The 24,666-nt window shown below is 32.4% G+C and overlaps 1 protein-coding gene across 1 annotated transcript; it reads left to right on the top strand.

Annotated features, from left to right (window-relative positions):
- The first annotated feature begins 657 nt into the window (after window positions 1-657).
- Window positions 658-23,451, top strand: LOC105333978 (uncharacterized). The gene is made up of 10 exons (XM_034471441.2): window positions 658-720; window positions 2,296-2,364; window positions 3,060-3,086; window positions 3,361-3,455; window positions 5,421-5,492; window positions 8,742-8,865; window positions 11,079-11,173; window positions 11,865-11,933; window positions 22,962-23,112; window positions 23,313-23,451. Exons 2-10 carry the CDS (start codon window positions 2,349-2,351, stop codon window positions 23,351-23,353), a joined length of 690 nt encoding a protein of 229 aa, XP_034327332.2. The 5' UTR covers window positions 658-720; window positions 2,296-2,348; the 3' UTR covers window positions 23,354-23,451.
- The last annotated feature ends 1,215 nt before the right edge of the window (window positions 23,452-24,666 follow it).

Here is a 24,666-nt window from a genome sequence, read left to right as displayed (position 1 = left end):
GCAGAAACGATTATAATACAGTTGATTCTAAACTTTTAACATCATTTAATAAACCTTTCTATAAAATTAAAACATGAGTCAATTAGAGAACCTTAGAATAAGGAAACATTTGCTATATATATATATATATATATATATATATATATATATATATATATATATATATATATATATATATATGTGTGTGTGTGTGTGTGTGTGTGTGCTTTTAATACTTATACTGATGGCAGGTTAGAGAGAACGTTGATTTTAAATAAATCTTTATCCGTCAAATCTCTTCTTCTAAGCTTCTAAGGGGGGGGGGGGGTGTTTTCCTCTTTTTTGTTTGTGTGTGTGTTTGTTTGTTGTTGCTTTTCTTACTTTCTTAGTAAGAATTGAATACTTGCATCTGAATTTTAACAATGCCACAGGCAGTGACATAAATTTCGATGCGGAACACAACACAGAAGAAGCCATTTCCATATTTTTTCTTTGCATGGTTAAGGTTCTTTGTGCTGAATTCTTTTCTGTGATCACATACGAAACACCTTGTATACCTAAGATGACCAAAACATTAATTCCAATTATGGACACAAGCAGTTTTACTTGTTTTCTTATCTGAGTCGAACCCAAGTCGGTGTCTACGATATATGTATTTGGGACATACAGATAAAATAATGAAAATCTTATCATCATATGCATCTGCAGAAATAGCCACGCTATTACCCAGTCGTTTGAAAAGTAAGTGTATGTAATATGATTAAATATTCTATTCTGAAGGAATCAAAGATAATTGTACATGGTTGTCTTTTCCAAACTGCATCTGTCATAATACTGTTTTTCAATAAGTAAATGAATAACATTTACTTTAAAACCATTTAAAGTAGTTTGAGTATCGCACCATGTCACAATTGGGATTTTACAATATTTGTTTGAATTTTACATAGCGTTTAATACATGTATATCCAGTGTTCTTGTAAACAATGTCAATAATAAGCAATTAGAACGGTTATGTATGCACTGATTGAGAAATAGAAATGCACGAAGTTAAGAAACTCAGTTATGTAAACAAAAACAAAAAAACGACATTTCTGGGGATAAAAAAAAACCTGATCGATTACCTAGATGTCAAGTATTCTTCATTAGACAACCAGTTTGAGACTAACATGTATACATGTTAGCTAGATGTTTAATGCTTGCTAAAGAGAAATTAATGACAAATGACAAATTTAATTAATCATTTATATAACATATATTTAATTTAGTGTATCATTTTATTAGGATACTCATAGCGTAATGATCCTTATCCCCTGGTAAATGAATGATTAACAGTTGTATAATACATCTGTTTACATTTCAGAAAAAAGATGAAAGCGATTGGATTATTGTAAATTAGTAGCATCACAGTGATCCCTGATACATAATTTACATAACTTAGTTATGATCAAGCATTTGAAAAAAATGTACATTGTTTTCGTTTTGATTAAACGGTGGGTGCCCCCCCCCTTTTCCCTTTTAAAAACTAAAACCAGTTGAATCTTAGATACAAAACCTATTTGGTATTTAATCAATCATTAATCAAATAATGTTTTTTAAAAATCCCAAAATTGTTGGCGGAAATTTACTAGTATAACAAAATATGTCTTTTACGGAAACATTTCTTCAGGGTCTACTTGCTTTAGAGGTTATTTCGTGAAAAGTTATAATTATTTTACCAGATCTTTTGTGTTAGATCTATAAACTGTAAACCAATTATCATTCGCGACGACTTTATTTCGCGATTTACCTGAGATGAACTGGTTCGCGTCGACTTATTTCGGGACCAAGTCTTATCCACACCTGGTTTTTTTTAAATACAACTACGTATATATGGCAAAAACTGGTCCGCGTCGAGAAATATTTGAGACAATATGGATCTCACAATCCTCGCAAAGATTTTCGATCGAGATAAAAAGTTGGTTAACAGTTATAAATATCATTAATTTAAGTAAATAAAAATATTTCTCGTTTTGTATTTTGATATACCAGGCCCAATTAGTGTAGAATAGCGCAACAATATTGTGGTGATATGGTTTAAACAAATGGTTACTAGTATAATGTATTTTATATACCTACTTCTAATTTATCAATAACTGATATAATAATATTTTTTTAGAAAAACGGAAAAATTTGCTAATTTTCACCATTTTCACTCATTTTTAGCAAGGAATACAGATTTCTTAGAGGCGATAAAAAACTAAGCATGTAAACATATAATTTTTTAGTGTTTATGTATTGTTTGAATGTATATCTACATTGTGTATAATCTAAAACTAGGATTTCCATGATTGAGCTCATTTAGTGCCGAGAATAGTACTACCTTAAAGGACATGGAAACAGCTTTATGTAAGTTTTCATTATTTTAAACCAAAAAGAAAGTTAAATGTAAATATTTGAAGATTGATTATATTTTAAATCGCACATTCTATTATTTAGAAACTTGTGTTCTTTTCCTTTGCAAAGTGTATTTCAAAATTTCAAAAAGATTCTTAAATGTACTTCAATATATATGTGGCGTTGTTTCACGTTGTGGATGAAGTTTTCAAAAAGTCAGAACATTCATATGACAAATGGTAGGCGATTGCTTATAGAGTATAATATCTTTTTTGAAATCTTAAATCGCATACATTCTATAGTCAATAGTTTATCGCATGATATGTCTTAATTTACAACCTTGGCACTGTTACACTTATTTTGCACACACACACACACACACACACACACACAATTTGAAATTTAAAAAAAATGGCCATTTTTCTAATTTAATCGATTTTGATCCATCTATGTATTTTCGTTCCTCATTTCAAAATCAAACAAATCAGAATCATTTATCGTGAAGAGTTGACAGAATTATACATATGAAATTGAAATAATGATTTGAAAATCCATTGGTGTACATTAATTATTGAATTTCTAGAAAGTAGAATTTTTTGGATCTTAAAAACATTTGTTACTAATGTGAACGTAAAATGACATATATTGAATATTTTTTTATCTACTTTATTATTCAGTATTTGTATCAATGTGATTTTGTATTTCAGCTTTTGTTGTCAGCTTGTCCTTGCTTGGTAAGTCGTATTGGCTTGCAATTTCTAACGTTCAACTTTCGTCTTGTTTTAAATTCTTCACACCAAACTTCCGTTGAGAATTTTTTAAATTGTATATATTAACCGACTAGTTTGCGAAGTTTTTTATTTCCTTATAAACAACTAATGTGAATGAGGCATGTATAAAACCGGTTACACATGTCAATTTACACTGTGTTTATATATATGCTAGTTGATAACTGTTTCTTTTTATTTCTAAAAAAAACGAATAAATATTAAACTTATATATTGACAGGCATTATTCATGCCGGACCAATCTGCATGCGATGCATTAATGTGGCTGACATTTCAAATTGCGTAACAAACACCATTCAGTGCGGTTACAATGAGGTAAGCAGATTTATGAATGAATTAATTTAAAATATTTCAAACATTCTGTAAAAAAGATATGATTCGTTTCACTAAATCATCTTCTTGATTTATATAACAATGTGACAGATAAGTTTTTTATTGATGTGAGAAATTTATCACTTAAATGATAGAAGAATTGTTCTCGAAACTGTTTTTTTATAAAATACGAACCAATGTTAAGAAGCATAATAAATTGCAGGGAGAAAATCTTTAAAAAAAAATTCTTGCCTTATTTTTTGCCAAAACAGTTTTGTACACATCTTTGGTTTATCAAAAAGTTAAAAAGGCGGGAAAAGTTTGAAATTTTTGGGATTCAAGAGAACATGATTGCAACAAATCTCAAAAAGTTGATAAATGACAATACTATAATAAAATCAGGGGGATGTAAAATACGTTTGTACATACTAACGAATATGAGATCGGTGCACTTTTCTCAGAATTCCTTCAAACAATTTTGATTAATGCATACTTCCTGGGAAAAGATACCAGTGCATATTCTAGAGGTATCAATAAGTTCATTGATTTGATATGAATTTGATCGTGGTATATTTTTTCAGAGATAGTTGAGTTATCATTTGAGACACTTTTCATCTTAATATTCATAATATGAAACAAGATCTTGAATAGATGTTAAAATAGTCCGGATGGATTGATTTAGTTTTAACAGCGATATGATTATTTAGTTATCAAACAATTAATGGATTTGCTTTTTCATAAGCATGCGTTTAAATATGTTATTTTTCAAAATCAGTAGAATATTTTTTGCAGATTACCAATGTAGTTTTGTTTTGATAATAAAATTTGCTGAATATCTAGAGGATGCGCACATTAAACTTGACCTTACTTTTGGCGGTATTGTTATTTTATTATCACCGATAACTTTAAATGAGAAGAGTTTACTTAAGGAGGCGGACTTAAGTTTTCTTTGCAGATGTTTTTGTGCATTTTAGTAAAATACAGTGTAGTTTTTTCGATACCATTCATTGAATTGCACACAATAAACAAAACAGAAAAAAAATAATTAGATTTTTTTAAAGAAAAAAATAATTTCTAGACGATTTTTTGTTTTTGGTAGGTGAGCGTTGCCATTGTGCTTTCATGACGTTATGATGAAATAAGGCTTTGTTGGAGTACTTTATAAGAAATGACATGAAAGAATAAGTAAAAAAAAAAATGCGTACGCTTTTGAAATTTACAGACAGAATTATGCTATCCCAAGGCTTATCGTTTTTAATTTTTGAATGAACGTATCGTACCAATCTTCATTTGTAATACTAGTACTCAAACAATTGCCAAATTTGGTCTATTTTGATAATTCGAGATGACCCCCACTAAATACCAGACGATAAAATTTAGTATGCTTTACATATAATTTAAAAAATGATATTACTAATCACATATTACAATTTAAGGAAAAACGCTATAATTATTCAATTTTCTTCGAAGTGAAAAAATGACATATTCCTAAAGTAAATGTACCCAAACTTTGATATGGCTCCTATAAAGAACGAGATCGCTTTTCTTGAAACTTCGCAAGTAATCTAGAGTTTATGTTAATTACACTTGGTTAAAAAAAAAAGCAGTTTTGATAATGTAGTTTTTATGCACCTAAATCGACATTAATTTTTAATACGGCTTTCTTTTGCAAAATCATACAAATAAAGCGCAAACAATTATTCATATAGGTATAAAAATCCAAACAGTATTCAAGTTTGCTGTATTTTTTACGTTTTTACCCTTTGTTGTTAAAACGCTTAGGAATTTTTTTTTTGTAAGGAACTACTTTACTCCAGAAAAATTGTGACTTAATATAGATTGATTTTAGTTAATATTACATCATATAAATCTACAACTTTTTATGTTCTAAATGTTCTTAAAACAGGTACAAATTGCAATGAAGTTCCACTATTCAAGATTTTTATGTAATATTAACTATTATTTTAGCAATGTTACCTGGAAAGTGTATTAAACGAGGATCTCAGAATAACGTACAATGCCGGATGCCAGTCTAACACGGTTTGTATGGTTCTTTTCTTAATCATTGAAACTTTAAAGTCATAAAAGACGAATATTTTTATTCAGAAATAGCTTCAAAAAAATAGTACACAAAGTGTTTTACAAATCAATTGGATATATTCTATTTAATGAGTATCTTACACCCAGTTGATCAATGCAGTATTTTTTTAAACCTACTCAATGATATCACGAGCAGGCGATGGAAATAAAACTACTGTAGATTCCTTTTTTACGCGAGTGCTTAATTCCGTGATTTAATCGTTTTCCATCAAATCGCGAGAACGAAAAATCGCGAATCCCGAATTTTTATAATAGTTTTTTGTTGTTTACATATTTCCAAAAAATAAAAGCGATATTTTGAAATTCGTGATATGTATTTTTCGCGATTTTACGCGTATTATAATTTCTCGCGTTTAAATAGGAATCTGCGGTATATATATATTGATGGAATTTTTATGTTAAACTAGATTTTTGGTTTTTTTTGGTCAATATTCTTGATTTTTTTATTCAAATATTTTGTAAAATTAAAATAAAAAACAAAGAGGATAGTTAGAGGAGCGGGCAAGTATGAAAATCTAAACTGAAATTGATTACATATCTATGTGGCCAATATTCTTTTTGTTGCAGCTGACTGGAAAAATTACAACCTTTTTGGTGTGATCCAAATGCAGTTTATTGTTGTACTGAAAATACATTTATAGTTTTTGCATCATTTATTTGATGTAAAAAGATCAATGTTTAATTGCATATACATTCATCAGAACTTTTATTTCAAAACGGGATAGGCGTATAGTACGTCATAAGTCAAATTTCACTACATTTGTATAATTTTTCACACTGCCCCAAAAAGAATATAGGATAAAAACATGTTTTTTAAAAAATGGAAAAAGGGGAACAACCCCACCCCACCCAGCTCCTGCTCCTTTGCTTACAAACCTTATCAATATATAAGTAGATTTGTCAACAAAATCTATTCATGGTTTACTTATTTTTTATAGAATATTCAAGGTGTACCGTCTATCTGTCAGTGGTTTAAAAAGTTGTGCAACCTAAAACACTAATGCATGCATATCTATTGATATAATTTACACCACAGTTTCACGAGCTAAGGTATCTGCCCGATGCACGTTGAACTTCCTCAAAATTTTTCATAGATGTTATAAAGTTAACCTGCGTTTTCGCTACCCCGTTCTAGAAAGTTCGTTACATCAAAACTTAAATAGCGCATTCAAAAAACGAATAGCTCAGCTTATTTATTCAACATTGTTAAATCTTATTTCTGTCATACTCGGAATAAGTTCACTCTTATGTAATTATTCAAATATCATTTCAATTCAAGTATATATTTTGATGCAAACTCCCACTAACTTAGATCCGCCAAAGCATTTCCGACACCATACTTTCATTTTTGCTATTTCAAGCTAGTTTATAAAAAATGAAAGTAGGTTCTTAATTGATTTTACAATGAATAAAAATAAATTATATTTTACGGACATCATTATTGATCTGCGTGATGTTACATTAAAGTTTTATTCAAATTAATGTTATTTTATCAAGTAGTGGGCCTTATTTTCTGATTTTAGTTGTAAAAATTAAATTATAAGGAATGAATTTAATTCCTACTTCCGTTAAAGGTAGATATTACAGGTAATTTCTTAAGGTAATGATCGATGCATCATAAAACAACGTCTGACTTTTCTCGTTATTATTTCTTGTCCGTGCCCGAGGCACAGACAATATACCTAACAAAGGAACCAAGCTGATTTAGAAATTCATTCATAACAAATCTATTAAAATTACTGGCGACTGTAATTAGATACGGAATGAAAACAACGCCGGCTGAGTCAAATGAATATTTTAGATATTGATCGTTTACTTATATTTTTCTGTACAAATTAATTTGAATCTAAACCTGAATGATTGTTTTAAATTGTTTTTGAAAAATGTTTACATTTGCAAATATGCTCTCTTACATAAACCTACACAATAGCAAAACCGTTTTCTGTATGAACGTTTTAGTGAAGTCACATTAATTATTGCACGAGCTTTTTAGTTAACGGTTGGATTATTGAAAATATAAGAACACGGTTATGTTAAAAATGCCTTTCTCAAACGTAAATATGTCTAATTAACAGTTATGTTAAAAAGTTCACCAGGGTATATTAACATCTACCGAGTATGATTCCCTCTTTTTTACGGAAACTTGTACATGTAGTTAATTCATAGCTCTATAGAAACAACCAGACTGAAATCTACACGCCCCATTTATCGATTGTTCCAAACATACAACGACCTAAAAAAAGAAAAATCACGGCCTTTAAGAAATAACCATAATGATTTCAGACCTAAATTCACATAGAAGACGATTTGGCTGTTTTTTTTAGCTAAAGTACTTATGTACATTAACAGTAATTTAGTAAATTTTACTTACTTTTTACTATTAGTTTATTAATTTGTTAAAAGTTATATGTAAATATAATCAATAAAATGCTTTCTTTGGTGATTTATTATGAAGGTTTTTTGCAGAAATTTATTTTACATAACCCGCTTTCCTGGTTTATGTGTGTTTTCTTAGTGTCAATTGCCAAGGGCTTTAAAGAGCAAATTTAAAAAAAAGAAAGAAATTTCTAAGTTTTAAGAAACTAAAAGTTATGATATATACTGTAGATTTTTTATTTCTCGCGAGGACTTACGAAATTCCGCGAATCAACCGTTTTGCATCAAATCTGAAGAATATAAAATCGCGAACGCCGAATTTTTACCATAGTTTAATCTACTTTACATCTGTTCGTGAAATGTGTTTCTTGCGATTTTACGCTTATATTAATTCCTCGCGTATAAATAGGAATATACAGTACATGTAATTACTAAGATGCATATTTCATTTACAAAAATATGATATTAACACATTGAAAGTTATGTATATTAATATATAATGTAATTTGTCATAAACTTAACAATTACATGTAATTGTTTTTAGAATTCCAGCGTTTTGAAAATGCCTCTCTTTTAGAGCGTATATACCTATGGTCTGTCTTATCATGTGACTGCTGGGTTTTTTTACTGTTTTTATAGATGTACATATAATATTTTTTTAGTCCTGTTGTATTATGCAGATCGCTATTCTTTGTAAAGTGTTTAAAGTTTTATTTAAAATAAGACGTTGTATGAATTTTAGTATTATTTTATTACTGTTTAGATATTTACGATGGTAGGGTCGTTTATTGATTGACACTGTCCTATTTGTAGGTTTGTTCTACCTTGGCCCCGACATATGTTGGATATAAAAAGAGAGGGCTGGTTAACTGTGCCGCTTGTTGTAACGAGGCCCCGGGAAAAGATGGTCCATGTAATGCACACTTATGCGGAGTCTGTAAGAATTGGATGATTCAATTCTATATAAGAATCATACACTAGAATAAGGGGTCCGGCCACCCATAGTCACTAATTTTCTTTCTATTTCATACATGAATACAAATACATATAAAAAGTCCAATGACACTAAAATCTTTATGTTTATGAGATATGCAAACCATTAATTTTAAAATTATTTAACGATGTCAAATGTTACCATGAAAACCACTAAATATTATAGAAATATATTGGTTGGGTTATTTCTTCTTTATCAAAGTAAATTGATTTCAATCAAAACCTTTATTTCTTGTCAATCTATACTATATACATGTACACATACTATACACACGATTAATAAACATCGACACCTCTTCTTATGCTAACAAAACCAAGAAAAAAAGGAAAGGAATAAAGGTGATTCTGATTGATTAACATTATCGACTTTTAAGATTTGGATGTTCCGTTCTGGTTAGATTGTGTAAAGAGCTTACATTTTCATTTCATATCGAAAGAAATGTTGTTACACAACTCAAAAGAGATTGCTTTTATGGAAATATGTAGAATAAAAAATAACCCAGAGATTCCTACTTTTAAAAAAACTCCATAGCAGCGGCAATTATCGTCAGAAAAAATTATGGGTTTTTAAAGCTGCGTTTAAGTTAAGAATTAAGGTCAGTCAGACGACACGTTCCTCGAGCATTTTTTGTGTCTTTTTTGTATCTCCTTGTAATAAAGAGTTGTAATAAAAAATTATTACATGTATTTTTATAATGATTTTTAAAATGATTAAAATTTACTTGTATATGGATATACATGTATGCCTAGATGGCTCATTCTGCCAGGAGCGAGGTTCTAGAGGTTGTGAGTTCAAAACCCGGCCCAATAGTTGTGCTGTATTGAATTCTATATCAGCAATTCAAGTGTATTTTCAAGAAGATTATATAGGAACTTGCAATCTCTAGTTTTTTGCAGAAATGCCTGGTACGGTATCCTAATTTTTTGCAAGAAGGCTTGTCAGAGTAGTAGTAAACCATTAACAAATTCCTGGAAAATGTTATATGAAATTGAGGAACTTGTCGTCTGACCTTGAATTTGTTTTCTTCAGCAATGAAATATCAAAATTTCAAATTCTATATTTAGACCTATTTAAGAATGCATCAAAACAATAGCGTTTTCCTTATTATTCTGCTTGTTATCTTAGCAACGGCCAATATTGCGCAGTCAACATAGTGGGTAAAATAGTTTTGGAATGTCATTTCAATTTCAAATTTAATATTAAAAACCCAATTTTTTAATTAATATTTTTAATCCCAAACGAAACACTTAAGAATTTTTTTCCTATAGTTTAAAATAATGACAATTTATTCTCATAAGATATTTTACTTTGTTAACCCCAAGTTATTTCCATTACTCATGATGGATTCTCAAACTGTAACATCCTATTTTCCGTGTTTACCCTTGGTTACTATGGCAACAGTATAACAAAGCAACAATTCAGTTATGTTAGCTTTTTTCACTTAAAGTATATCAGAATGAAAAGGATGAAAAAATCGGTGATATGCATGACCATCGAAATTTGATTCTTACAGAGTTGATCTTACACTTTAAACAGAATAGAGAAAATGAATGCATAACAATTCCTTCCATACACGTATACATTATCCCTGTGTTTGCAGTAAAAAATATTTTCATTTGTACTTGTTTAACTAATAAAATCAGGGACATTCATTATTGCAAAAAATAAAGTTTGATGTCCAATTGAATGAAGGACTCTTGTTATACTTTTTATCAAATCATTAATCTATTTTCTGAAAACATAAATCAGTCAGTTTATACGAGTTTACCACCCAAAAATGTTAGTTGGTGTAATCCGATATATCTGCGAATGTTATGTCAAAGCCATCAAAATGATGTCTTAGAATTAATAGAATAACCTGTATCGAAACAAACATGCATGAAACATGCATGAATGGGATAATATATGATTTATTGTAGTTTTTGCAATTGAAAAAAAGATGTTTTAATCCTAATCATTCTTGTAAAGCAACAAATAAGTAGATATGAAAGTAATAAACCACAAAAAGCAGCAGATTTCAACTGGATGACTGTTCTATGTTTACGTTAAAATTGTAACATGGTTACATGTTCAGCGGTACAATTTATCAAGAAAACCAGTCTCTAGAAATGATAATGTTTTCTAATATCAAAATGAAATATTTTGATTCATTTAAGCCCCAGGGGATTTACAAAAAACCTGTGTTGTATGTGATGGTGTCCACAGTGATGTAGCACAGTGTACCACGACCGCAGTGTGTCCACCAAATGAGGTGAGCGGAATGTTTGCAAAACAACGTTAGGATATTTACATGTAAAATTATGTTTGATAAAGATAAAGAATCTTTGAATGTTTGCAAAAAACGTCAGGATATTTAAAATTTTGTTTGATAAAAAAGTTTAGAAGACGAAGATTATTTATAAATTTTGATAACTATTTTTAACTGTGAGACATTCTTATTAGATCAAAGCTTTGATCAAACAAAGGTTTTTGTCATGTATTTGTCGTTGATAACAATAAATATTTAATGTCTTGTTGTAAGGTGTCATTGGGTGGGTGTGGGAGGGGGTGTGTGTGGACGGTTCTGTAGCAGTCGTCAGCTGTTTACAAAAAATGGCTAAACATATCTTTAAACCAATTTATAACAATCGATTATATAATAAGAGTAATGAAGTAATGAGGTTTTTTTTACATAAGCAAAGATTAGACGTGTTCTTTTTTTTGTAGAAATTTCAATCAGACATACTGAACCCGTATGTAAAAAATTAATTTTGTATTTATAGCGTCTAGATCCGGTACATGTACAGATAATACAATAACATTTTTTAATCATATATTCCACCAATTTTATGATTTTTCATGATAAGGCCGATTTGGACCCTTTAAGGGCCTAGCTCTTTGTAAAAAAAATTATTAACGCTAATCAAATAAAATTCAAAATCTTCTGACTTTTGCATTGACAGCTTTGCTTTAGTGGAATTCGAATTGCCCAATCAGCTATTCGATATGTTGTTGGATGTTACGAAGAGCGCGTAAGTTACAAATTACTTTACTTTCATAGAAGTAAGAAATCATGATTTTATCTAACGTGGTTAATGTTATGCATGAATTCGTATAGGAAAACCAACTGATATTCTTTTTAGATAAGTACACGCGTGTATCAATTTCAAAAATAAAGAAACCTGTTTGTAAGATTTATCTATGACAACAATTTGATAAATAAGTGGAAACCGGTTTGTCAATAACAACAAATCTCTACCATTCAAAGATGTATGGTCAAACCTGACAAAGATGTATGGTCAAACCTGAAGTGCAAAATTAAAATTAGATGTTGTCAATGGACAACAATACCCGCACCAAGTGTTTAACATTATCAGTAACATTACCTTTTTCTGGAAGTTTTTAAAAATTATGAACTTTTTTATTTATCAATAATCTTCACAATTCATGTCATAGAAATGTGTTTTTATATGCAGAATAGGATAAATTAACGTGCATTAACCTTTCTTTTGTGGTGATCAGCTTAGATAATTCATAGTGTGCTATAATTGGAATTATGATGTTGACCAATAAAGGTAAGCACAATACATGTACATTATGTAGTATCGCAATATTATAAGACACTGGTATACATAAGTATTACTTTTACTTTTTAAATAAGTGATCTCTCTTTGCAAGCATACTGTACCATCATCTTTTTATATCTAAATAAGCTTTATCTTGGTTACCTCTCCTATTGCATTTGTACAGTTTCTGTCATTTTAATTGCAAAAGTCATTTTTGGGAGTTGATTTTAATCAACTCTCCTATGCACTTACTCGGGCAAAGCGAAAGTGAAACAGTGTTTGGACCTAAGCACAAATCAATACCGCTGATAACACTTAGATCTTGAAAATAATCGATAAATTCGATGCTATGTATTCTAAGCATTGTTTTTCAAGAAAACTTATTTATTAATACCATGAAAATACTAAGATTTTAAATAGTACAAACAGTTTAGATATTCTTTAAAGTCGTATGTATTCCTACGGAATAAATACGGAATTAGGTCATAAAACAATTATTTAATGCCTGAACAGTAAATAGACTTGAATTTTTTCCCTTGGTGCAGGCCGTTGGCCTCGGGCAATAGATCATACTGAGCTGTTCCTGCACCAAGGGAAAAATAGGGATGAAGATGATCTAGTAAGCCACAGAGGTGAAACTGATCAAGTCTTAAGCAATTCACTTGATGATGTTATTGATGTTCACGAGGACAATCGTTCAGAGTTTGATAACTCTGTCTTGGGTTCAGTACATACGCATGACACAGACTCTAATGGTTCATGCATGGTAGACTGGAAAAATTTTGTTAAAAAAGTGTCTACAGAACTGAACATCAACTCAGAGCCGAGACTTCAAATCATACATGTCAAATCGTTTGATTGGGACAAAATCATCTACCCCACAACAGTCTTTGCCTATGGATGGGTACATTTTGAACACATTAACAGATGTTGCTGAAGAATTCCAGCGAAAAGATGCAATTCGGACTTATAAAGCATCAGATGATGAAAAATACCGAGTCACTTCCTTCGACTTTGACAAGTACTGCACAACGCCGCGCCTTGATGACAACATTGAGGACAGCAGTTTTACAACAGGGAGAAAAGGAAACAAAAATTCTTACCATTTCCGCAACCCTATGTTGGATTCACGCAACACTGAGTTATGGAAGATAGATCAAGGATCTCGACTTCTTCTTAGAGAGTTGACATATGCCTCTCTAATTACGTCCTACATTGATAACGTTGTATCTGATGAGGACAAAACAGAGGCCCTACAAGCACTCATGCAGGTGTTCAAGTCAATGGCTGATGTTACTTCCCGCATGTTAGTGGGCGCAGTTGCAGCCCGCAGATCCATTCACATTGAGGATTTGGCTTTTAAAAACAAAGCAACTGAAAACAAACTCCTTGTACAGACAACTCTGAATCCTAAGCTCTTTTGTGGGAAGTATTTTGATATTCTTCACGCAAGTGCAGAAAGTATGCGCGATGTTAAAGAAACACAGCACCTGAGGGGTTCAAAGCAGAGAGATGGTTCAGCCCTTAGTTCTGCGAGGAAAAGAAAGAGAGATGATTCAGTGGGCACCTCGGAACTGAAAGAACAGCAGTCATCCTTTGCAAAGAAGGGAAAGTTTGCTGCAGAAAAGAATCAAAAGACTACTATAGGAAGAGGACGAAAATTTTAATTCGATAGGTTCCTTCAGAGGTCAAACTCGTGGCTCTGCACAATATCGTTTGGGGTTTCGCCCCCCAAAGTAATTTTGGCGGATCAATTAGAGACTCGACTCGAGTTGCAGAAATCAACCAAAGTAGGCTGTCGGATCATTTCGTACCACAGGGAGTGGATGAAAATTACATCCAACGATTCGATTTTAAAAATAGTCTAGGAAGGACTCAAACTTGTTTTCATAAAGCATCCTCCAAATACAGGAGTAAGAATAACAAATATACAAGATGTCGTCCAAAGACAATGTATTTTAGAAGAAATAGAAAGTTTATTAGGAAAGCATGCCATAGAGATTGTTCCCAAGACCCAGGAAGGTCAGGGGTTTTACAGCACCTTTTTTGTTGTTCCAAAACGAGACGGAGGTTAACGTCCGATTCTCAATTTGAAACCGTTAAATATATTTCTCCAAAATCAACATTTCAAGATGGAATCTCTAAGGTCAATAATACAGGCTCTGAATGTAGGAGACTGGGTGGCATCAATAGATCTAAAGGATGCATATCTACATGTTCCAATTTATCCAGAAGACAGGAAATACCTCAGGTTTTGCATAGACAATATCCATTATCAATCCAGGTCAATGCCCTTCGGTCTAGCAACAGCCCCAAGAGTGTTTACGAAATTAATGGGGGCAAAAGGTGCACATCTAAGAAGTCAACAGATTTCCATTTATATGTACCTGGACGATTGGCTTCTCAAAAATGCAGATCGAATGACATTAGTTCATCAATTAAGGAGAACTTTGTTTCTGCTGATGGACTTGGGCCTGGTAATAAATCAATCCAAGTCAATTCTGCAACCAACGCAACAGATAACGTATCTTGGAGCACTATTCAACCTCCAACAGGGTATGGTCTACCCCAGTTTTCTCAGTCTGCGTGGGGCAATTTCTACCATGGTTATGGAATCTTTTATCCCAGCACGTACATTCCTCAGAGTCCTTGGTTTAATGGCAGCCTGTATAGATTTGGTACCTCTTGCCAGACTCAAGATGCGTCCCATTCAGTTCTGCCTTCTGTCCCAGTGGCGTCCACATGTGGACGAACTGGATCATATGATTCAAATCGACAGTTTCCTCATCCCACATCTTCTCTGGTGGATAGAGAGAGGGAACGTTCTGGCAGGGACGTCTATTCTGAGCTTCAGAGCAGACCTAACCTTGTGGACGGATGCATCAACTTACGGGTCAGGAGCCCACCTAGAGGATCGCAATGTGTCGGGGAAATGGACGGTGATAGAACAGTCATCACATATAAATCTGTTGGAACTCAGTGCAGTGGAGAATGCACTTTATCACTTAAGGGACAATGTCAAACACGGGCAAGTCTTGCTGAGGACAGACAATTCAACAGTAGTGTCTTACATCAATCACCAAGGGGGGACAAAGTCTGCAGCCCTATGCGTGATGACATGGAGGATTCTGCATTGGTGTCACCTTCTCGGGATACAGCTCAAAGCAGCCCACATTCCAGGGAAAAAGAATGTAAAAGCGGATCAGTTGTCCAGAGGGCGACAAATTCCCAAGATGACAGAATGGAGTCTCAACCAAGAAATAGTTCAGCAGATTTTTCGAGTTTTCCCCACTCCAAACATAGATTTATTCGCAACAAGGGAAAACCAGAAACTAGCAGTGTTTTGTTCTCCGTTTCCCGACCCCTTGGCATGGGAATGCGATGAGCTAGCTGTAGATTGGACAGGAATGTTTGCATATGCATTTCCTCCTCCCATATTAATTCCGAGAGTACTCAGGAAAGTGGAACAGGAGTCGTGTGTTCTTCTCCTCATCGCTCCGTTTTCACCAAGACAGTCATGGTTTCCAGACCTACTACATCTATTGGTCGACATTCCAAAGGAACTTCCAATAATAAGAGACATGTTGACTCAAAGAAGAGGGCAGTTCATTCATCAAAGTCCATAAAGTCTGCATCTGGCGGTTTGGAAAATTTCAAACAACAAAGAACAGAGAAAAGATTTTCTGAGAAAGCTAAGTCATTTATCTTCAACACCCGAAGACAGTCAAAAAGAAAAATCTATGATGCTAGAATACGAATCTACAAGGAATGGTGTGCCAAGAACCAAAAGGATTCAGTTGAGGCCACTGTAGCTGATTTAGCAGACTTCTTCATCTATTTGCATGAAGAACGTAATTGTAAGCCAAATACTTTAATGGGTTATAGGTCAGCGATAACATCTATGCATAAGGGTTGGAGCAATAGTTCTGTTATTAACAACACTGATCTGTCAAAGTTAATAAAAGGAATATACAATTCTGAACCTAATGTACGACCATTACTTCCAAATTGGGATTTGCCGACTGTCCTTTGGAAGTTGTGTGACTCCCCATTGGAACCGATGAATTCATGCGATATGAAGTACCTTACATGGAAGACAGTGTTCCTTGTAGCTCTGGCAACAGCATCAAGAGTAAGCGAAATTCAAGCTCTTTCAATTGGAGAGTCACATTTACGTCTTGAGCAGAATGGAATACGTTTATTACCAAATATACAGTTTTTAGCCAAAACTCAGAGATTAGGAAAGCCATGGAAACCAATATTCATACCAGATTTTAATAGCTTTGCAACAGACAGTAGAGACTTGCTTTTGTGTCCTTGTAGAGCACTTAAAATGTACCTAAAAAGGACAGAGTCTTCTCGTGGTGATGAAAAGTGTTTATTCTTGACTTACAAATCGGACTCACAAAAACCATCATCCAAGAATTCAATTTCAAGATGGATTGTGTCACTAGTAAAGTTTGTGTATGAACATAACAGTGAGACTTTATCTCATGTGCGTGCACATGATACAAGACGATTGGCAACTTCATGGGCCCTTTCAGTGGTGCAACTCTAGAAGAAATTCTACAGACAGCTCATTTGGGCAACAGAAAACACCTTTACTTCATTCTATATGAGAGATGTTCCTCAAGGAGAAGCTCGCTTTGCCAGGTCATCAGTCCTTGATACATCGAGATGGGCAAAAGAAAAAGAACAAAAATAGAATATCTTTTTGGGTGAGTGTATTCTTTATTTTACTATTATATGATAGTGATTGTAATCTCCCGCCCAATATTTCTGTTACAAATTCTGCAAAAAGTTGATGCAGGTAAGTATAGATATTGATGTAAACTTGAGGTTTTTAAAGGTAAAACCCCTGTTTACGAAATATCTATACTTACCTGCATCACCCACCCCTGTTCATTGGGTCCTAGTTGTGTAGGCCCTCACAAAACTGAAACGGAAGTATGCTTGTGCATTATGGGTAAACACTAGATGATACCACAGGGGTAGTCTCAAAAGTTCAGGCATGATCGTAGGCAGCTCGGGGAAAATGCAAAAAGTTGATGCAGGTAAGTATAGATATCTCGTAAACAGGGGTTTTACCTTTAAAAACCTTCAATTGTCTAGATCCGCGCATGTATATCCCTTATTAAACTTCTAATGATATAACTTTTTTTAAATAAAAAACTTGGATCTCTTTTTGTTTGAAATAAAGAAAAAACCCTTCTATTTACACTTTCAATTGTTGAATGATCTATTAAAACCAAAATATAATTTGTGGCATAAAAAGTATAAAAAAAAATTAACTGGTAAAAAATGCTTAATTAACAAACGAACTATTGAGGTATGATGAGAAGTCTTATTTTCTACCTGAAGTTAAAACTAATAACAATAAATAATTAGAATTTTTTAAATGTTTATCCTCCACCCACCCACCCCAAATCAAACCTGGTTTTAAAGATTCAAAGTCTTCTAACATTCTTGCATGTGTACAGTAGCAAAGAAGAAGAGTTTACAATGCCAGTCGAATCCCCAGCACCTGGGATATTTTAACAACTTATGTGCATCTCCTATAAAGGAATCTTGAAGGTGTGCACCAGGACATGTATAAAATAAAATTACATTACTCATTAACAAACATACATTCATACTTTATACTTGTCTTCTTATTTTCATTTCCATGGATGTTAAATTTTTTTAATCATTACAACGTGATCTCAAGCAATCTTTGACTGTGCTACCGCTGTTGTTTATTAAACATTATTTGGAATAGACAAGATCATATTTGAGGAGGGGGCGTTATTTGAAGAGTTTTAAAGCTTTTCCAAAATAATTCTTAATTAATTACATAAAATTTTTAAAAAATATGTTTTACCTAAAAGGACGCAAAAGCGCAGAATTTAAAAAGAAAAGTCAACCATGATTCGAACACCCCTCTCAGCCGAGTGGTACTGTCTACAGTCCTCCGCTTACCACACCGAGCTACCGACAAATATCAATCGTCTTGAATAACTTTAATTGTTTGACGATTATAAATAACGTTTGAAGTCTTTGTAAAAACCACGAAATATGACCCATTATGGATCTAGACTCCACATTAATAAATCAATAATAAAAAAGAATGAAAACTTATCCTTTTAATAGTACTTTTAGGATGGAGACTAGACAAATTCATACCAAAACACTGCAATTTATCACAGTAAATGGTCAAGATTTATGCACAAAACGACGTGTGGCTTAATATGGAAATCTGTACCTCTTGGGTTTATATAATAAAAACACGTTATTGACATATTGCATCGTGAAATTTATAGTAAAAATAATGTATACAAACCAAGAATACATATTTCATTAACATTCGAACACGTTCTTTTTGCTGCTTCAAGTGGGGGATATGTAACGCCTTTTACGCCCCTGTCCTTTGAAATAAATCATTTCTTAATTGGTATTTTTCTCTAGATGCACATTAAGTTTTTGAAAATTGCTTTTTAATTTTAAGATAAACAAAATGTTATATGAGGGGCAATTGTAAAGTCTCCTAAACAAAGCAGAGTCATCATTAAGCTAGGAATTATTACCCACATCGGTCAAGCACGACATATGAATAAGATAAAATTTCCAGTTCTGGAAAGTCAGGGTGTCTCCAAGAGGGCATCACCTATGTACCATTTAATGCGTAATGACACAAAAAGCAAGAATAAATATGGTTTAGGGATTGGGATCTCAAAAGTTATCAAAATATTTCTCCACCTCCTATTTCAAAGAGGGGGTGATTTAAAGGCAACTTTAGGGGGTCATGTACTTCACACCATTTAATGCATTATAATGACATTAAGAATGATAACAAAAAACAAGAATATATATGATTTAGTGGTGGGGATCTCAACAGTTTTCTGGATATTTGGTATTTTCCTGTTTCATAGGGTCAGAACAATCCAATAGGGTCATGGCCTACATTATTTTTGATGCATCATAATACATAAAGAAAAAAGCCCTTCCTTCCTATTAAAACTGATATAAACATGATAATTCTCTGTACTTGCTTCTTAATTACATGTAATACACAAATTTAATACAAAATGTCATAGGGTCAAAATAGGGTCAACTCAATAGTTGTAAGTTTGACAAATGAAAAGAATAACTTTTGCAATTAAAATTACAAAGACTGTACAAAAGGTGATAGAATAGGGAACGATGATAAGCTTATTTAACGAGGCCGAGTACAGATCGAGTACGCTCGATTTCGCGCAGCGTTTCATTTAAATTGTGACGTCATCTTTTTGCTTGGTTGACGCCATGGCGGGATCGTTTCAAGATATTTGTTGAAAATAGCTCATTTGGTGCGTAAAATTGATATTATATTGAGGAAAAAACATAAATGGCTCGAAATATAAGCTATACTGTGGTTTCATTAATATTCAAGGGTATCAATTTTCGTGGATAAAGTGGAAGTCACAGTTTCAAGGATACGTAAATTCGTGACCAATGACCCATTCAATACAAAATGTAAAACGAAATTGCATTTCAATGAACATTTAATTTCATGGATCAACTCAACAACGAAATCCACGAAAATTGGTATTCAACGAATATAGATGAAACCACAGTATTTGGGCTCTGGTCGAAAACGGGAAGAAGGTTCAGCAATCCTAGCCCTCTGTCACGTTTTCTTAACCCCCCTAAATAAAGCTTAATTCATATATTTCAAGACAGTAACTATGTTTTTTACATTAATGAACCTTAATATGTGATGTTATATATTTATTTATTACTTAAATATGTCTGAATGTTTTAATAATACTATAAAGATCACCATTCCCGCCTTTGTCAAATAAAAAATAGCTATTATCTGACAAATCTGGGAAATTAGGCTAACAAAAAACAACTTTAATAACACCAATGTAAAAACCAGGAGGTGAAAGTGGGTTTTTTTTTACCATTTGATGCCTTTAAGCGATAACTTTAATATGTAGAACAGAAAAAGAAATCCCTAGGGCAGAAGTTTAAAAAAAATGTAAAAAAAAAAAAATTAAAAAAAATGCACAAAATCGATACATTTCAAGCAAATCCCATAGGGTCCTATGTTAAAAGTTAAAAAAAACTTTGAGATGACCCCTTAAACAAACGCTGTTGTAAAGGTCTTGTTCTTTTTATCTTAAAATAATAATTATATCAGTAGAAATTAATGTAAAAAATTTCATTCAAAAATCAAGGGCAGAACAAATTATACCCGGCCTCGTTAGATATGAAAAGATAATGATACACTACGCTGAGAAGTGGCATAGCCTACATCAAAATAACTGATCTTTGTGTGCAATTACGTACCAAACACAGGTCTACAGGTCGCATTAGCGGGTACTAGTTTTGCCCAGATCGTCGTTTAGATGGTTTCACGTGGTGTACATACCGGTGTTACAAAGTGCCTTTTCCCCCTTGGAAATAGCAGGGAGTAGCAGTTTTTCCCCTCGGAAAAATGACTATATAGTAGAACTTCCCCTACGGAAGGTCGGCTATATAGTTGTTTTTCCCTTTTTATCACAAGATTACCACCACGGAATACATACTTTAAAGACGATTAACCCCTGTTTTGCATTCCAGCATGTTTACGGCGGACCGTTCGTGGCAATAGTTTGCAATATCTGAGATGATATTGATTACTCAAAATTTAGGGTAAAATGCATTTATGAATTGATAGTATAAAATACATGTTTTTTTTCATCAATGATATGAACAAAGGCACGCGTTTATCACATTTCTTATCACCACCCTTTATTTTACCCTTTGTTATGATTTTTTGGAACACTTTTGTAGACTATGGCGTTATAACATGGAGGTGTTTTTTTAAAGGACGTCACAATACGTTTGAGCGTCAAAAATGCACCGGTTTTGAGATGGGAGAACTAGGATAAAGCTGAATAATGTTTTTCATATCAAAATATAAACGAGTTGTTTATTAAAAATATGATATTAAAAACAACATCACTTGGCAAAATCTGGATCACACTCGAATCAACTCTCAGCCAATAACAGCCCCATGGCCTTCGTTCCCCCAGCTGATATTGGAGTTTAGGGTGATAAAGGATGTGATACAGATTTTGGCATGTATTATTTCAAATGTAATAAGTTCCAATCAAAGAAAATAACTGATACATCTTGAATACATTTTGCAGAGGGATTAAGGAGTGTAAATTTATTACCCCCTTTGTCTCCAAAGGCTATTGATTTAAAGTTAATACCTTTAGAATTGACGATCTTAATTGTAATCATATAATAGTATCTTTACTTTTAAATAATTATCTAACGGGAGACTGTGTGCAAAGGTTTATTGAAAAACTGAATTTGTGTACTTCGCTTGATGGGGTTCTATTTCAAATGAAATTTTAGATTGTGGAATGTATTTCAAACTATACAACTTATTTCATTTCATATACTCAGAAAGGTATTCTTTTTTTTCAACAAATAAAATTCTCAGATATATACCATCACTTGAAACTATATGTCAATGTATTACAATGTATATAAAGACTAGAATACATACAAGAACATTTCCTATGAAATATATACTATAAAAGGTCCTTAATACGTGAAGTTTCAAGTTTTCAGTTTCGTGGAAAACACAGAATGTTAAATAATGGTTTAAATGAATTCTTTCCTTCAGAGATAAAGTTTTAAAAAATGTTTTGAATAGAGTATAAAGTTTTTTTTATTATATTGAACCATCTCCGAGAAACATTTGAACGTATGCATTATATTTGTTTACTTATTTCTTTTTACAAAATCAAAAAGGTAAAAAAATTGCAATTCGTCAATTTTAAGATAAATTCAAAGAGAAAGAGACTTTAGTTATTTCGAATTAATAAATTAAACAATTAATCAAGTCATTGGGATTGTCGCTGGGAAGCATTTGGTTGTACGTATATCTTGTCAAATCATTTGATTTATCAGATAATTACCTAAATAAATTCTATGTATGCCATGATACATTTGTTCAATTTTCAGAATTGTCTAAAAAATAATAAATCGGTATACCAAAACTTAACCTGTATAGATGAAAGCAGGTACATGCAAACTGAGGGTTAAAAACATTGATTTTTAAATCCTTACTAGTTTCAATAATTGTTTTAATATAGAATTTGAACCAAAAATATAAACCCGTGGGGGGGGGGGGAACCCTACTATGGGAGAAAAGCTACTATATAGTAAGTACATGTATTACTTAATTTCACTATCTAAATAAGTGATCTCCCTTTGCCCAAAAAAGAATAATGTATTATGGGATGGGATATCATCCTTTATGAAAATTATAATTTTTGAAAATTACCAGAAATGGCCTTCATTTTTACTATAACTGGTACAAAACAGATGTTATTTAGGGGCAAACACTTGTTGCGGGTATTACTGTCTAAGACAATTTCTACAGATCATTATTTCTTATCAAATGGTTTTTCTCTTTTTCAATTTTACTTGTTCATTTCACACAGGTAGTAGTATTAACGCATTTCTCCACAGGTCTGTAAAGCTATGCTTGACAATGACAACACTAACTCAATCATTCAAAGATCAGGAAGAATCATCCATGGAGACCACGGAATAAACATCTGTGATGCTTGCTGTAAAGGATATAGATGCAATGCCGCTGACTGTTTTACACTTAAAAAAAGTACCCATCTCTCTCTCTCTCTCTCTCTCTCTCTCTCTCTCTCTCTCTCTCGCACTTGTTCTGTAGAGCTTGACTTGATATGGTATCAATAATTATCATTCCAAAAACATTAATTCATTTTCTTTATATAATGTAGTACCGTCAATATTACTAGGATATTGGGCATAAAATTTACATATTTTTAATTTATTGTTTGACAGATATGACAGCTCTCTTTGACAGCGCTCCAAGAACTGTTTAGGCAATTTACGACACACGGATATACATACATTATTGTAAAAATATATGTACCTACTTATAAAACTTTCAGTTGATAAAATATATCTGAATATTACATAATATTAACATCCCCGAATAATTAATGCCTTAGCTTTTTAACAATATACAAAACTATTAAGAAAGACAAAATAATATTCGACATACAATAGAAAAATTATTTCATTGAGTTCACAGATATCTTTATTAACAGAAAAAAAGTTTCTAATGACATTTTTACCAATATCCAGCTGCACTTATGTAAACCAAAACAAGACTTGGGCTTTGTTTACTAAACAAGGAAAACAATCTGAATTTTTTGAAGCGAGTGGAAAACGTTGGTGAAAAAATGTTAATTCTTCATTAATCTGTATTAAATTTTTAGATGAAAACTATTTACAGCCTCAAAATGGTTTGTTATGAATAATTTGAGTGTAATGCAGCTTCATTACTTTTCTCCAAAATCGTTTCGGAGCAATTCTGCAATTTTTTGCTACATTACGGGTATACCGGGGTATGGGAGGCATTTTAACTGTGGTGAAGGCCTGTCCCGAGACACAGATAATTCTAACTAATCAGAGTGTTGTGAAATTAAAAGCATTATTGTAGGCTTAAAGCTTGGTTATGTAAATGTCAACGATACGGTGTGTCAATGTTTCTATTTTGTAAATTTCCGATATCATATGCAATGTCAACCCAATGCGCGCACGGGTCAATGTTTAGTTACATTTATTTTAGAATCATTTTAACAAGAGCTTGGACTTTGGGTGCTGTGTCAATCGGCAATGTGACGTATGCCTGTCTATTTCATTGCTGGCCACTCAGTCATGGCTCTTTGAAATTAACATGATTTGTCTGGCTTTTGAACGAAGACTACGCAATCGGTGTATATTTCGCTTGTACTTCGTCAGCGTCATTTTAAATTGTTTTGATGCAAGAAATAGATAGTTTCATCCTACTGAAAGTCCAAGGCCTCATTAAAATGGTTCTAAAATCTTTTTAAAACTGCATGGTCCATAATATTTTTGTTGTTGTTGTTGATATTGGGTTTTTTTTCGGTTATTACATTATAAAAAAAATGTTCATACGAACCAGTTGTAGACTTTCGCCTATGTACACCAGCAAAATCTCCTTTCAAAGTAAGAAATATTCAAAGTTAATAAAAACAATTTCATTATGAGAACACAAAAAACCAAATCAAATGTATAGTGGGGACGTTCCGAAAAAGGAATTGTTTAGTCTAGTCCCCCGATTGGGTTTTTAAACCCACATGCTACGCATCTATTGTAAACAAAGCAA

Source organism: Magallana gigas, chromosome 8 (assembly GCF_963853765.1).
Source record: "Magallana gigas chromosome 8, xbMagGiga1.1, whole genome shotgun sequence".
In the NCBI taxonomy this organism is placed as follows: Eukaryota; Metazoa; Mollusca; class Bivalvia; order Ostreida; family Ostreidae; genus Magallana; species Magallana gigas.
The sequence above is the reverse complement of the archived record's forward strand: the minus strand, read 5'-3'. Positions and strand labels throughout refer to the sequence as shown.